Source organism: Schistocerca gregaria, chromosome 2 (genome assembly GCF_023897955.1).
Source record: "Schistocerca gregaria isolate iqSchGreg1 chromosome 2, iqSchGreg1.2, whole genome shotgun sequence".
In the NCBI taxonomy this organism is placed as follows: Eukaryota; Metazoa; Arthropoda; class Insecta; order Orthoptera; family Acrididae; genus Schistocerca; species Schistocerca gregaria.
The window spans coordinates 503,203,200-503,220,866 of NC_064921.1; the positions used below are offsets into that span (position 1 = coordinate 503,203,200).

Sequence of the window (17,667 nt, forward strand, 5' to 3'; positions counted from 1 at the left end):
ATCGCTAATTAAGCTGTGCCTGACAAATCAATCCTCTTACCTAAAGCAATGGGAAATGCTTCGAATGTGACAGCATGATCACACAAACTTTAATGTCACCAGCCATCAACTCAATTTGTCAAACAACTATTCATCATGACAAACTTGTTTGTTCAAACACTTTTTTTTAAATCAAGACATAGTACATCTGCAATTTCCAAGAAGCACGTCGTCACGAATTCGCTTTCAGAAAAAGGCTTTCATCACTTGACAATATTTCTGATTTCTATAAAAGTAGGTTTAAGCAAATTGTCGCATTGCGTCCTCGGTTTGGCAAGCATTTGCTGCTGCTTGTCCAAATTGGAAATTAATAACTTAATTTTGTCTTTTCGCAGTTACCCTGCTAGCTGTTGTTGGGCAGAGTCTTTTTATGTTATATTCTTTCACAACAGATCATGATTCACTACACAGCAACCAAACAAGTTTATTGTTGTACACCGTGAAGAAGTAATCCTCAGTCCATTTCTCCTGGAATTGACAACATTCAGCATCTACTTTCCTCTTCTTACCACCACACATTTTGTGAGTGAACTGACTCGGACATTCACAACACGCAATAGTGTGTTCACTTCCGCAAGATCAACACCTTAGCTACAGAGGAGCGACGGATCGCACAGATACCAAACCAGCATCGCCATAAGTATTCTTAGTTCATTGAATTTTTCTCACTGTAATGTCTCTTTGTGTTTTGCATTCAAGCATTCTAAATGTCAAGTGGAAATTATTAATGTGCACTTATGTAATAGAAACTGGTACTGGATCTCTTCGATCTTCTAGTCTTCCCGTTCCTTTACAACGGTATCAACTACTCTTTTTATTTTTTGTTGCAACTATAGAATGTTAACATTGTTTACAGGTCTGTTGTTTGTCTGGACATGGGCTCAAATGAAATTCGAGATACACACAATCCAGAAGTTACAGATTTCCAACAAATTTTGTTTGATGAGAGCGGACATGCTGCACATAGGGCTCCTATTCTCGATCTGGGAGACGAAGAGATCGATTCTGATGCCTCAGAAAGCATAGAAGAAAGAGACGACTCAGAGTAACACAGACGTAAGTTCAGGCGAGGAAGATGGCGACGTGTATCGTTGTTATAGGAAGAGAGGAAAGAAGATAATCGAATCATTCTATTAGAATAAGACACCATACATAAACCGCAGTAAAACTCAAAACCACAATATTCTCCGCATAAGACTTCCAGGTGTCAATGGGAAAGCAAAAAATATTGAAGGAATTTAAAAAAACGGGGGAATACTTATTTGACCAGAAACTGCTGGAAATGATTGTAAAGTACACGAACCAATACACTGAAATTATCGGAAGCAATTACCAGCGACAGCGAAACACTCGCCCAACGGACATAGTCGAGATAAAAAGCCTTCATTGGACTTCTATACATAGCTGGAATGCACAAGGCGAGAAGGAAAAGTTTTCAAGATTTGTGGGATTCCAAGGGGTTCAGAGTCGAGATATTTCGGTTGACTATGTGTGAGTACAGCTTTCGTTTTCTTCTACAAGCTCTGTGATTTGATGGTAAGACAATCACATAGTGAACGCAGAGTAGTGGACCGCCTGGCGCCAATTGGAGATTTATTTCAAAAGTTTGTGAAGAACTGCCAATTTTGTTACGTTGTAGGCCAAAAGGTCACCATTGACGAGACAGTCGAGGCCTTCAGAGGACGTTGCTCTTTTATCCAATACATACCGCCGAAGGTGGCAAAACCTGAAAAAAAAAAAAAAAAAATTGCTGCAGTTGATTCCAAACTGTTTTACGCCTGCAACATGGAGATCTATGTTGGCAGACAGCCTGATGGCTCATTTCAGCTTAATAAGAAAAGAAGTGACGTGGTTGAATGTTTGATGGCCAATTTCACTAAACTGGTTCAGCGCTATGAATCTGCTCCGTGACTTGTCAGAGAAGCACCGGCTGCCATATTTTGGAACCCTGAAAAAAATAAAATAATAATAATAAAAGAGAGAGAGCAAATAAATGGCAGATCCCGAAAGAAATGAAGGACGTGAAAACCAGGGCTGCAAATTCTAGCATATTTTCTTAGAGAAAAGAGGGTACGATCGTTTCTTACGTCCCACAAGAAAAAAAATTTAAAAAAATGTTTTATTGATCTCAAGTATGCATTATGACGCTGACATACACGAAAACACACGAGATAAAAAAAACCTATTATGATGACATATTACAACACACACAAAATCTGAGTTGATATGGTTGACAAATTGTGCTCTGTCTAAAACGTTCAGAGGGGTACATGACAATGGCCCATGGTTGTGTTTTAGTCGATACTGTATGTTGCTGGTATAAATTCCCAGATAATTTATATGGAAAATGGCAACGGAGTCCCCGCCGACGGCTGTTTCTTCGTCAGCTAGGATGGGAATTCTTGGAAGATCAGCTGGTAAAAGAAGCCTGCTTTCCAATCTACATCGGGCCCTGACTACGCGCATTTGCTGAAATTCTGTCGCAAAATCGACGACCCTAGGTCTTGTTGGTGAGAGAGCCGACGATGCCGACACCAATCAAGGAAGAAGGAAGCGTTGCAAACCCTGCCTCACAACTAGTACAAGACGACTGTCGAAATACTCGTGTAAATCGTGCGGACATTGTGATTTTGTTTGCCGTGAAGGATGTGATTTGGGAGCTCTTCCAGAAGAAACATGAAAACCTCTCTTATTTGATATATTTTTAGTTGTAAGTAACTTTTCAGAACTTTGTATGTTACACATACCATGTAAAACTTTTCCTGAACATTATATTTTTTCAAGCGTAGTTCCTTATTTGTATGTTTATGAAATAATTCTTTAACAAAATTATTAAAAATAAATATAGCACCTTACACGATCCTGGAGCTCATCCACACGAGATAGTTTTATAGCACTGTTAATTTGAGTGAATGGATCTCATAGATCCAGCGCCAGCATCGGAGTGTTAAGAAACAACTAGCACAAAATTTCGCGCGCGAACTAACGACAGAGAACTAGTTTGTTCAGCGACATCTGCTGCCTTTGTTGAAGTCTGCACATTTCGCGGGCAGTCGGTAATTTTACCGACATTGTAACTACTACAAGCGTTGGCGCTCTATCAATGTGTAGCACAGACGGGTATAGAATCCTTCCACAGAGACCGCTGACGCAGCAACAGCCAGTCGCTGAGGCCATCTCTTGCCTATGTGGCGTCCCTTGCCTTGCAAACACCGGCCATCCGCTACGGCCAGAGACGTGTCACCAGCCTGCCTGGCCAAGTCTTTAAGCAAAACTTCCACTGGTTTACATCGTGAGCTGCAAATCTGTGCTGCGCGTTTGCAGAAATACCCGAAAATGTGTCCCTGGCGGAGTATAGTGTGATCGCCTTGTCCTCTACCGCGGATATCGTCCGCAGACAGGGTTGAAATCTATCACGGGCAGGATCCGGCCAGCGGGCCGCCGGTTGCCGACCGTGATTTAAAACTTTTATATAATTAAACTCATGACATTCTGAAGTGATTGCTATTGATCTCACATATCTATGGCTTTTAAATCTTGGCGATGAATCTTACAGGACACACACACGAATAACATGAGTAAAAAGTAACTGGAATGTTACAGATGCAGTGATGAATATACTGCAGAGATGACAATAAATAACTAACGAAATAAAATTTTGGGAACTGTCTCAGTGATTACACAACTGAAATTAAGTGAAAATACGGAGTTGTTACTGCTGGGAAAAAAATAATTAATAGCCACGCTTCGAACATATACAACAGCTAAAAATAATTTTTTAAAAATAAATTAGAAGTAAGTATATTTTATTGTTTCTACAGCACATTCTTTTATATTAGAGGAGGAAGCTATATGTTTCACATTTGAGATTTGTGTGAGTAACTATTATTGAGAATCATTTCTACACCTGAGAAATTAAGTTACATTTCTTTACTATGTGGATCTCCAACCACCATCTGTTAGCGTACTTGGAAAATTATGAGAAGGTGAAATATAAGTACAAAACAAAGGAATGTTGTTAGGAAGAGAGTTGTGCCAGTGCCACATATTGTTCTTTACTGTTTTTTCAAAGAACCACCTGGCCCGTCTGTCAATAGTCAGGTTGTTAAAAAGTTGGAGAAAGTAGTGAAATATGACACAAATGAAAAATAGTAGGTTACTTACCGATATGTAATACTGATCTCTCTTATGTTTTTCATTGTACTCTTTAATTTAATGGTGTGATTTCCTGATGTAGGGCATCAAGTCACTATTTACCTGTTCCACTGTACATTGCCGTAATGTGTGCCTAGTATTTAGAATTTCTCGTTACCAATTTCTTTTATTATTTCTCTGTACCAAGTGCTCTCCTGGAGTAGAAAAAAAAAAAAACTGTACATTAATGTACATAAGGCTGAGAGGTGGAGTCTGTAAATAATAGTTTGAGTTCTCAAAATATGTTGTGTGTCTTTTAGTAAATGAAAACTCTATTCGTAAAATACATTATGGAACAATGGCAATATTATGAAAAGGTTAGATTGCCACTTACCACATAGCAGAGATGTTCAGTTGCAGACAAGCAGAACAAAAGAACTGTCAAACAAGTAAGCTTTCAGTTAGAAGGGCTTCTTCCGAATTAGACAAAACACACACACACACACACACACACACACACACACACACACACAAAACCAACCACAACTGCAACTTCCACACACATGACCACTGTCTCCAGATGTTGAGGCCAGCCAGAGACTGGTCGTGGTCTGTGTGTGTGTGTGTGTGTGTGTGTGTGTGTGTGTACACTGGTACAATTGGTACAATTCCTGTGGACAGTGATACAGGTGTGTCTAAACACATTTTCTCTGTGACTTTACAGATCTATTTTGATGTTTGAGGACCTATGCTGGATATTTCATTTATTATTTTATATTATTTCCTTTATATTTGAGAATATCTGCATACATATTCTCACTTGTTATCTGAAAGCTTTAACTGCCTCAGGCAAACTGTCTTTAGTTACCAAATATCAATAGCTGGTCTTATTCAGAACAATCACAAATTATTAAAAATCTGATTTAAAAAACTATATTCAATGATTATGGAACAAAATATATTTTACAAAATGTGCTCATGATTACACAATTTCTACATAATTGTCATTCTAGTTAAACTACCTATATTAATGAAAGTCTGTGCTCTCTTCAAATATAACATCTTTGCCTTTGCTTTATGTGACACTCTGGTGTGTATTTAGAAATAGCAGTCATAATGTGCAGTGGAGTCAAAAAGAGATCTGCTTTGAGCATTGATGGTGGACAGATGTGGGAGGCACGAATGTAACTTGTCTCCATTGCACCCATGTCAGATGTATATAAAAAGTATCATCAATGTATGAAAAGTGTGAGCAAATTGACATGTGCTTTATCAAGTGTGTCAAAAATACACTGAAGCACCAAAGAAACTGGTATAGCCAAGCATATTCAAATACAGAGATACATAAATGGGCAGAATATGGCACTTCAGTCAGCAATGCCTATATAAGACAATGGTCTGGTGTAGTTGTTAGATCAGTTATTGCTGCTATAATGGCAGGTTATCAAAATTTATGTGAGTTTGAACGGCACAAGAGCGATGGGACACAGCACCTCCGAGGTAGCAACGAAGTGGGAACTTTCCCGTACAACCATTTCACATGTGTATCATGAATATTAGGAATCTGGTAAACATCAAATCTCCGACATCACTGTGGCCGGAGAAAGATCCTGCACGAACAAGACCAACGATGACTAAAGAGAATCATTCAACATGACAGAAGTGCAATGCTTCCACATATTGCTGCAGATTTCAGTGCCTCGACAAGTGTCAGCGTATGAACCATTCAACAAAACATCAATATGGACTTTTGGAGACTAAGGCCCAATTGTGTACTGTTGATGACTGCACAACACAAAACTTAATGCCTTTCTAGGGCCCATCAACACCGACATTGGACTGTTGATGACTGGAAACATGTTGCCTGGTCACATGAGTCTCATTTCAAATTGTAACAAGCTGATGGATGTGTAAAGATATGGAGAAAACCTCGTAAATTCAAGGACCCTGCATGTCAGCAGGGGAGGCTCTCTAATGGTGTCAGGCATGTGCAATTGTAGTGATATAGGACTCCTTATATCTCTAGATATGACTCTGATGGGTGACATGTATGTAAGCATCCTGTCTGATCACCCACATCCATTCATGTCTATTGTACATTCCGACAGATGAGGGCAGTTTCAGCAGGAGAATGTGACACCCCAAATGTCCAGTATTGTTACAGAGTGGCTCCAGGACCACTATTCTGCATTTAAATGCTTCTGCTGGTCATCAATCTCCCCAGACATAAACATTATTGGGCATATCTGGGATGCCTTGCAATGCGCTATTCAGACGAGATCTCCACCCCCTTGTACTCTTATGGATTTATGGACAACTCTGCAGGATTCATGGTGTCAATTCCCTCCAGCACTACTTCAGACATTAATTGACTCCATGCCACATCGTGTTGTGGCACTTCTGCATGCTCGCGGGGGCCCTACACGATATTAGGCAGATGTACCAGTTTCTTTGGTTCTTCAGTGTATAACAATGGTGCTTTATAAGGTGTTTTATTGAAAAGTGTTTCAAGTTTACCCATTTACATTATTTTGGGAACTCGACAATACTTCATTATTGATCAAACTGCTCGATGAAAGGATTACACCAGAACACTGATACCAGGAAGAGATATAAATATTGTTCTTAAATGTCATAAAATCTCATTTCTTGCACTGAGATCATACCCCATTTATTTTCAGGACAATGAACAACAACAATTATGACAACATCAAGGTAATTAAAGGGCGTATAAATTTTTAAATATTGACTTCATCAATAAACAGTGTAGGTGATGCAACTCTACACCCTACGACCAACAAACAGAATAAATCATTTTTGTGTCTATTTCTCTTAGACAGAAATGTTAGTGAACTTTATTTTTCTCATTTAATCAACAATATTTTTAGTTAGACAGTGGGACTGGTTTTTTAAGAACATGTTAAGATTAACATTTCCTCAGGTCTGCCAACTTACAGAACATCAATACTCACATCTGCAACATAACACCCATCCACATTGGTGGTTTCATTTACGGACACCAGACCTTTTGATCAGCAACACTAATTCCTATATTGTTGAGCACCTCCTTGAAGCACATAAGTAAATAGTTCTTTCTTGATGTAGATTCATCTGGAAGTGGCACTTCTCCAGTAACTATCTGAAATGTGGATTCTTGAGCTTCCCCAAAGGGATGTTGCAAGACACCATCATCTGACACAAGTCATTGAAGAATGATTGCATAGTTGAAGAAGGACTTGTCTGCTCAAATAACAGTGCCTGTCTGCTGTTATTTTCTGCACCTCTCTCCACAAAGCTGTTGTGTCTGGTGGTATTACAGTGCTGTTGCATGTTAAAGCACTTTTCTGCACTAAGTTTAACTTCACACAGTTTATACAATATTATTTCCCCTCAGTGCTAAAGAACTTCTCTCCAAAATCACAAACAAAACCTCACAAATTCATGCTGTTCGAGCACTTAGTAAGACCAAGTTTGTATCCAAAAACGGAAGGATGGAAGATTGGACTTTATGTCTCATTGACATTGAGGTCATTAGAGACAGTTTGCATTCAAACCGAGTAGTGTGGCCAATGTCCAATGTTTATTACGTCAGAAGCCACTTTTGTTGGCTTTGACAGGGTTTTGTCCACCCTGCACAACAATGTATTATGTCAATGAACCAAGTAGTGTGTTATGCTGTTTGTCTATCACAGTGCTGATAAATGGAGCTTTGTACTTACTGTTGTATTTAGGTATGACAATATCATCTGAAACAGTCATGTGTGAGCAACATTTTCATGTTTTTATTCTAATGTACTTAAAGATATACCAAATATATGCATTTTTTGGCAAAAAGTGGCCAAAATATGACCCATTACTAAAAGAGATGTAAATATGACTTTACAAGCACAATAAAAATAATTTTTGCTACACTACAATGTCAGGATGCATGCATAAATTATTGTAAAATTCACATGCAGGGAAAAAAATGACTTGTCATTAAAATCCGGGCCCTATCAGTAACATATTTTTAATTTTCTACTCCATTCATAAGAGTTCTCTATTTTGTGTTTCAGCCAACTGGAGTCTTCCTGGAGGTCCTAGCAACAACATGCAGAACTGCACCTGTTAATAAGGATGTTAATAATGGTGTGAAGTATCCATGGAAATTACGTTTATCTTGTATTGTGGAAATGTAAGTCATAAACAAACAAATTTTCACTCCTTGCTACAAACACTATTAAAGATTAAATGAACTGGCAACAAAGCGTGAGAATTCCAAGATTGTCAAAGAGGCACAGTTATCTACTTTAAACAGAACTCTTCCTGATCCTTCAGGTTTTTTCATTGAAGCTTGAAACCCATGGTTTTAGGTTTTTGGGGTTTGAAGCCAAATTGTTTTCCATTTCCATGATATTTTGACAACTTACCTACCTGCCAGAGGTTACCCTGTAGCACTCCTGGTCATTTCCTTTCTTGTTCCACTCGCAAATAGAGCAAGAGAGAAATGACAGTCTATATCCCTCCATATGAGCCTCAATTTCTCGTAGCTTACCTTCGTGGTCCTTACGCACAATGAATGTTGGTGACAGTAGAATCATTCATCATTCAGCTTCAAATGCCTGTTCTCTAAATTTTCTCAAGGGAATTTCTCGAAAAGAACATTGCCTCGCCCCCAGAGATACCCATTTGAGTCCCTGAAGCACCTCTGTAACACTTATGCGTTGTTTACACTTACTGGTTACAAACGTAGCAGCCGACCTCTGAATTGCTTCAATGTGTTTCTTCAATCTGACCAGCTGTGGATCCCAGACACTGAAGCAGTACTCAAGAATATGTCGCAACAGAGTCCTATATGCGGTCTTCTTTACAGGTGAACCACTCTTTCCTAAAATTCTCCCAATAAATCGAAATTGACCATTCGCCTTTCCTACCACAGTCGTCACATGCTTGTTGCATGTCATATCACTTTGCAACGTTACGTCCAGATATTTAAATGAATTGACTGTGTGAAGCAGGACACTAGTAACACTGAATCCAAATGTTACAGCTATGCTCTTCCTACTCATCCGCATTAACCTACATTTTTCCACATTTAGAGCTAGCTACCATTCATCACACCAACTGGAAGTTGTCTTGTATCTTCCTACAGTCACTCAACTTCGACACCTTACCGTACACAATGGCATTATCAGCAAAAAACTGCAGATTACTGCCCATCACATCCCTCAAATCATTTATTTATATAGTTAACAGCAATAGTTCTATCACAATTCCTTGGGGCACTCCTGATGGTACCCTTGTCTGTGCTGAACACTCGCTGTCGAGGACAACATAATGGGTTCTATTGCTTAAGAAGTCTTTGAGCCACTTTAACATATCTGTGAACTTATTCCATGTGCTTGTACCTCCATTAACAGCCTGCAATGGGGCACTATGCCAAATGCTTTCCAGAAATCTAGAAATATGGAATCTTGTGAGAAATAGGTAAGTTGAGTTTCGTGCAAGTGATGCCTTCTAAAAGCGTATACATAAACTTCTCAGTCTCAAGAAAGTTTGTTATATTCAGACTGAGAATATGTTCAAGGATTCTGCAGCAAACAGAAGTTAAGGATATTGGTATGTAATTTTGTGGGGCTGTTCTTTTACCCTTCTTATATACTGGAGTCACCTGTGCCTTTTTCCAGTTGCTTGGGACTTTGTCTGGACAGAAGATTCACAACAAATGCAAGCTAGGTAAGGGGCCAGTGCTGTAGGTGATTTCTTTGCTTTCGAATTTTCCAGGTGTTTCTTTACACTAAGGATGCTTAATACTACATCGTCCAAACAGGAGTCTGTCAATTGTCGAACGACAATATGTTTGTATGATTCTACTTTGTGAACGATTTCTTGAAAGTGAAATTTAAAACTTTGGCTTTCATTTTGCTGTCTTCAACTGCCACACAAGATTGCTCAACAAGGGACTGAATGGAAGCCTTAGACCTGCTTAGCGATTTTACATAAGACCAGAATTTCCCCGGGTTCTCTGCCAGATCTATTGCTAAGGTGTGACGGGGTAGTAGTTGTACACTTCACGCATAGATCTTTTCACAGACGCACAAACCCTAACCTTCACTTGTCGTCGTCTGGGCACTCCCTTTCGAACCAACATAGCAATAGCCTCTGCTTCCCCTCTGAATTTCGTTATTAAATCAGGTGGCCTATTCCATCCTTTATCCACCACTTACTAGGCTCATAAACCTCCAGACCATGATTTACAATCTGCTCAAACTTTGCCCATAATTCCTTTACATCCATCTTACTGGAACTAAGTGATGCCAATTTACTGTCTAAGTGAGATACTAATAACTGGTCTATCTAGTAGAGACACTCTCCTGGCCTTCTTGACTGATTTATTAACTTTCATAATCATAGTTGTTATAATGACATCATGATCAATAATCCCTGTTTCTATACTGATGTTGTCAATAAGGTCCGGCCTATTTGTAGCTACAAGGTCTAAGATATTTACATTATGTGTGGGCTGCCTAGGTAGCTGCGCGAAACAGCTTTCAGAAAATGTGTTCAAAAGTATTTCACATGACTGTCTGTACCTCCCACAATGAATCCATAGATATCCCAGTCTATACGTGGTAGGTTAAAGTCGCTCCAACTAGTATAGCATGATCTGGGTATTTACGTGCTATGGTCTACGCTCATGTAGACTTTCTTTGAATGGCTCTAAAACTGTCACAGCAGAATCACATGGTCGGTAAAAACATCCACCAATTAACTTGGTTTCATCTACACCTATTATACGTGACCAGATAACTTCACTGTCACACCAACTTCGACCTCACTAGAGACAATATTTTTGACAACTGCAATGAACACTCCCCCTCCTATGATCCTTAATCTATCTTTCTGATATATTTTCATGCCTTGTAAAATATCTCAGAGCTCCTCACTTTGAGTTTCAGCCAGCTCTCAGTACAAAGAATAATTTGGGCATGAGAACTTTCCTGGAGGGCAGTAAATTCGGGAACTCAAACCAAACAGCAAGGAACAAAACCTGCTGTTGACACTCACAGGGAGGTTCAAGATATATCATATAAAGAGAATTATTACTGCTTGACAAGGTATTAGCTCTCTTAATGTAGCTGCAATGTCTCAGAATATAATCCATCAGACAACATGGAGTGCAAATATTTGAAATAAGCCAACTTCTCGGTCTTCGAGTCAATGCAACAACTCTGTAATTGACCTGTTGTATCATTACTGAAAGAGCTGAAGCTATGTGGCTTAAAATGTAAGTCCACACACTACGTACCAGTCCATCTAACTTGCTCTCCCTAAAAAAGCTAAACAAACTGTGCTTGCATGAGGCATGAGCTACCTGATATATAATACCAAAAGGCATTGTGATGGGAAATCCAAAAATAGAAGAAATACTGGTATAAAACTTACTGATCCTTCTTGAGCCAGAGCTGCACTCACAGTGTACATTTATACTGTCAATACAAATAAGTCTGTTGTGATTAACTCAATGAAGAGTTACAAAGATATTAGCGCCTTGAAAACTGTTGTGAAATGGTGCATCACAAGGAATGTCAATCACATTCATTAAACTTCTAAGTCTGATCCTTTATCTCATGTAAATCATTTATTAACACAAAGCGTATTGACACCAATATAAATAACATATTGCACACAAACAATCATCTTTGTTTATGCTGTTGCTTATGCTTATTTTTTTTACTACGGTTCTGCAATTTTAGTCTACGTTTCTTTTCTTGAAGTGATTTTCTCTTGTTTTTAAATCGCTCGATCTTACTTTTTACCTGAAAAGCTTTACTTTTTTTCACTTGTTTTGTAGCCTGTTTCTTGATAGCCTTTTTAATCTCTTTCTTGGTCTTCATCTCCATCCCAGGAATATCATCAACTGTTTTATTATTCACACCATCCTCATCCTCTTCCTGATCTTCTTCATTGTCATACTCAACCTGTATAAGAGATTTAAAAAAAAGTCAACTGATCTGTTATATAAATTACCCATCCCCAAATAATATACAAATACAGTGATATTGCAACACTACTCACAAAAATCAATGCAAAAACAGTAGTAGTGAGTGAGATCTCAAGGCATTACCACTTGTCACTAGCAACATTACTAGCAGTGCTTCTGGACATAAGCAGCAACTGATATTTGACTGCTTAATTCTTTTAAATTCCTTACCTATTTCTGCCTTTACACAAGGTCTGTTCTCATGCAGGTTTTACAGAAAGATATGGCTAAGGGTTGAGACCAGCACAGAATTCTTGTGGAGTAACTGACAGCTGTTAGTGATCAGCAAGTTGCTTTGCCACCTGCGAATTGTGCTTGTTGTTTTAAACACATAACAAATCTTGCCAATTACATTTCTAGCCAACATAGTCCACAGAGAAGCTTGATATAACACCAAAGTGGTGGAGGAGGATCAGGATGGTTCGAGTGTTTATTAACCTTGTTGCAGCTTGCTACAACTTCAAGGATAGTTGCCACAGCAGCAGGTATGTAGAACCAGGTAGTTGACTGTCGTGGAACCATAGAGGCATTGAAAAATAATAAGAAGTTTATTGATCACAATTTGTATAGCAGTCGAAGGGGTTTTCTTGCTGTGGTCCATGCTAAGCAGTGCAGGCTGGCCCTGGTTGGTTGTGCTTGCTTATCTCACCAAGAGGCGGCCAGTGCACAGAATCACAAGGCTGGACTACTGTTTGCTGGGTTCGCTTATCTTTCCACTTCAACTTCAACGCTTATCTTCTAATATTGTTTGATTGAATCTGAAACATGTCTGTACAACATTTTGTTGTGACTGGAGCTCTGTAACCCGTGCCAACTTCAGCACAAATGTGCACGAGGAACATGATTTTCCACACTGTTTACAGATATTTTGCTGTCGTCTCAGCTTATCAATAAGTGCAGTTGCAGTACAGTCAGTTTTTTTTATTAGTTATGAATTGTGTTGCACATATTTTCCAGTCATTATCTAAGATGTCATGTCAATTACAGAGTGCCAAGGAATGTGAGCGTTTACTGGAGATATAAAATACCAAATAACTGGATACAAATTACCATCAAATCGACAAGTGTTGGAAGCTTTATTTTATATGGGGAGTAAAATTAACCACTAATGAAAGTGCTAATCTTGCAGTTCACAAGATCATTATATTTTGGGAGAAAGCACAATTCCACCTTGGTCACTAAACTTATTTACTTGCATTCGGAGTGAAGAAATTGCAAAAAAACAAAATGCCAAAAGTGTCAAGATGTGTTTAAGTACCATGAAAAGAAGTCCATAAATAATCTGGACAATTTATTTGCTCTATGCTCTACAAACAATGAAGTTGGAAAAAGGGAGGATGTTATTACTCTGACAGAGAGAGCCTGAGCATAAAGGCAGCCATGCGGGAGTACACCAAGTACTTACGCATAAAGAAAAAAGGGCACGGCAGAGAAAACTGGAAGAAGAAAAAGGCAAGAGAAACAAATGTGCACAGCATCCACTTCTACCCCTTCTCTTGTACTTTCTTCATCAACATCTGAAGAATCATATTTGGCAGTTTCAAGTTCAGATGAAGTTAATACTGGTGATGGTGAGCGTTTAGAATGCACTTCTTAGACAGTTCATTGGAGAATGATGCAATCCAAGGTCCCAATGATTTTATTACTGAAGAAATAAAATACAATAAATTAATATAAAATAGCAGCTGCTTTGGATTGATACCAGCTGAGTGTACATACAGAAGAAGAGAAGAGAACAGCCTGAAATAATAAAATCAGCTTCTGAGAATGGTATTCCTCCGGTTCTTACTGTTCACTGGAATGGTAAACTGTTGCCACCCATGAATGACAGGGCCCCAAAAGAAGACACACTCCCAATCATTGTTACATTTGGGGACAGTGAAGAGCTCAATGGCATTTCAAAATTACAGAATAGTTTCTGTAAAGAGCAAGCTAATGCTACTTGGAGAGCATTAACCTATACGAATATTGAGACGAAGTACAAATACTCTGCAGCCACCCAACTGCCTCAAACACCATCATCAAGTATATGAACTTACTTTAAAAAGTGTAGTTTGAATGGAAAGTACATGGTGTAACAAGCAGGGCTAATTTACCAGTTTTTAAACATTTGAGAGAAAACTAGAAAAGTATGAATGCCAGCAATTTTAATACTGGCAGCAAGGCGCTGCTGGGGCATATCATGGTGTAAAACCCAAGTCAGTGTCTTGGCGGGCACATAGATCTGCATTAGCCAGAGCAGGGAAGAGGCTCACCAAGACAGCAAACCTCGAAGTAAACTGGTCATCCAGTTTGGTGCAAATACCAAACCAGCTAACAGTGTGTTTTGGACCCAGATCAGGAGGCACCAAAGCACAACTGCAAACCAAGGACCCCAACACAGGATGTAACGTTAGCAACCTACAGACAAAATCCTGCAGTAGCAGAGTGCATACATGCAGGGCAGGTTGCAGCAAGCCCAGTGTGGGTGGTGCCCACTCTGATGTTGATTCACATGAGAAATGACCTTTAACGATCAGAACATAGTGGTTACCCACTGGTGTCTCACTACAAGTGTGTGTCCCACTAAAAGGTTGTAATCAGTCTATCCTGATTATTTCAGAATGTTTACTAGCTTCTGGCAACCTCTATACCAGCACACATTGATGGCTCAATGCCATTCATTATGCACATGCCATACAGTTTGTAAGATACTGCTCTACATCTTGTCTGTGTGTTCTACAACTGTAACATTTGGCTACTGTTCTGTCTGTAGTTCTATATTTTTCATGACCATATACCATGTGCTTGTTTCCATTATTTCTTCTCAAAGCATGACAGGAACTACTACATGAAGCACAAACCTTCTCGTCTTCCACAATACACCGCATGCATGGCAAACTGTGGTTGTGTTGCAAATACTTTGCAACCTGCAACACCAGCTTATGCTGTTTTTAATTTTTTATTAATTTTACACGTCTAGTTTCATAGGACCAAACTGAGGAGCAAATCTCCAAGGTCATGGAACATGTTAGTACATGAAATTACAACATAAAAGTAATAACAGATAAAATAAAATGTTTATGAACGCAAAGAAAGACAAGCCATGTAAATGCAATCAAGAATATAACAAAGAAATTAGCTTAATTTTTAAAGGAACTCCTCGACAGAATAAAAGGAGTTACCCATGAGGAAATTCTTCAGTTTCAATTTGAAAGCACATGTATTACTGCTACGAGTTTTGAATTTTTGTGGGAGCTTATTGAAAATGGGTGCACCAGCAAGCTGATATTGTTAACAAAAAATGACAGTAAAGAATATATATATAGTGAGAGTCCAATGTCAGAATATTCAGACTAATGAACAGTGGTTGACAAGAGGTTCGCAAACTTACACCACTTATTGCCTGAACTCCCCATTTCTGAGCCAAAAGTATCCTTTGAGAATGGAAAGAGTTACACCAAAATATAATACCATATGTCATAAGTGAATGAAAATAAGCAAAGTAGACTACTTTTTGTGTTGAACTATCACTTGCTTCAGATACTGTTTGAATAGTAAAAATGGCAGCATTAAGTCTTTGAACAAGATCCTGAATGTGGGTGCCAATAGTTTACCATTCATCTGAACACCTAGAAATTTGAACTGTTAAGTTTCATTAATCGTACGTACATTCTGCGAAATTAAAATGTTGGGTTTTGTTGAATTGTATGTTGGAAACTATAAAAACTGAGTCTTACTGTGATTTAGCATTAGTTTATTTTCTACAAGTCATGAGTTTATGTCATGAATTGCACTATTTAAATTCAAACATTGCACACAGCATCATTTACTACCAAGACAGTGTCATCAGCAAATAGAAATATTTTAGAATCACCTATAATACTAGAGGGCACATCATTTACATAAATAAGGAACAAGGGTGGTCCCGGCACTGATTCCTGGGGCACCCCCTATTTAACTGTGCTCCACTACTCAGACCCCAATAATAGCCATTCTCAACACTGTTTACAATGACCTTTTGCTGTCTGTTATTAAAATAAGAGGTGAACCAATTGTGAGTTACTCCCCATATGCCGTAATGATCCAACTTCTGGAGCAATATTTTGTGAACAACACAATCAAATGCCTTAGTTAAATAAAAAAAAAAGCCTAGCATTTCAAACCTTTTGTTTAATCCATCCAGTACATCAGAGAGAAAATAGAATATGGCCTTTTCAATTGTTAAAGCACTTCTAAAACCAAACTATACATTTGACAGCAAATTATGTGAAATATAATGATCAATTACCCTTACATACACAGCCTTTTCAGTAACTTTAGCAAACACTGATGGCATAGAAATAGGTCTAAAATTGTCTACATTATTCCTTTCTCCTTTTTTATAAAGCGGTTTGACTATTGAATGTTTTAATCATTCCACTGACTCAATCTCCCCCTTGTCAGTATCACAGAAGAGTATTTCAGACATCAGTATCGGAAAGACATTTTTCAAAAGAGTTATATAATTACCTTTATAAACTAAGAGAAGTACAAGCCGAACTGCATATGGCTTTTATTGATATGGAGAAGGCATGTGACAGAGTGCCAAGGCAAGAGATATGGGGATATCTGAGAAGTAAATGCCTGCCAGAAAAATATACCAGGGTGGTAGAAGACATGTATGAAGGTGCAATGACACAAGCCAGGAGCAGTGCAGGTGCAACAAAGGCATTTCCAGTGAGAGTAGGACTACATCAGGGATCTGCTCTCAGCCCATATCTCTTTGGCCTTGTCATGGATGTACTAGTCAAAGATGTGAAAAGAGAGGCACCTTGGAGCGCGATGTTTGCTGATGATGTTGTAATCTGTGAACCCACCTAGGAGGCACTTCAAGGCAAGCTTGAACAGTGAAGAAAAGCTCTAGAGGAAAGGGGAATGAGAATTACCAGGGTGAAAACAGAGTATATGTGTACAAAGGATGCCAAAGATCTATATATTTATCTGCAAGGAGAAGAACTAATGCTGGTCAAGAAATTTAACTACCTAGGCTCTTACATGCAAAGTGATGGAGGACTGGAGGCTGAAATGCAGCACAGGATAAATACTGGATGGATGAACTGGAGGAAACTGAGCGGAGTACTGTGTAATAAGAAGGTTAGCTGCAGAATGAAAGGAAAGCTTTACAAGTCTGTGGTGAGGCCTGCAATGCTGTATAGTGCAGAAACTTGGCCAATTACAAAAGCCCAAGAGAAAAAGATGGAAGTGGCAGAAATTAGAATGTTAAGGTGGAAGAGTGGGGTGACACGAAAGAGTTGGTCAAGGAATGAGTACATGAGAGGAACAGTGAAAGTAGGGAACATAGGGAAGAAGATATAAGAAAGTAGGCTAAGATGGTAAGGATATGTGCAGAGAAGATGGGAGTACTACATGGGGAGAAGAGTTGAAGACTTAGCAATTGAAGGATCAAGGAGAAGAGGAAGACCAAAACTGAGAGGGAAAGACAAAGTAGC

The 17,667-nt window shown here is 38.8% G+C and overlaps 2 protein-coding genes across 2 annotated transcripts in view; one reads left to right on the plus strand and one right to left on the minus strand.

The window, feature by feature from the left end:
• LOC126328547 (endonuclease III-like protein 1) overlaps positions 1-17,667 on the plus strand; it is a 250,074-nt gene that overhangs the window by 92,502 nt on the left and 139,905 nt on the right. The window lies entirely within an intron of this gene.
• Positions 11,770-17,667, minus strand: part of LOC126328583 (nucleolar protein 12) — a 48,179-nt gene continuing 42,281 nt past the window's right edge. Inside the window, exon 4 of the mRNA XM_049996052.1 lies at positions 11,770-12,134. Coding sequence (XP_049852009.1) covers positions 11,850-12,134 — 285 coding nt within the window. The 3' untranslated portion in view covers positions 11,770-11,849. The remainder of the gene's footprint in view (positions 12,135-17,667) is intronic.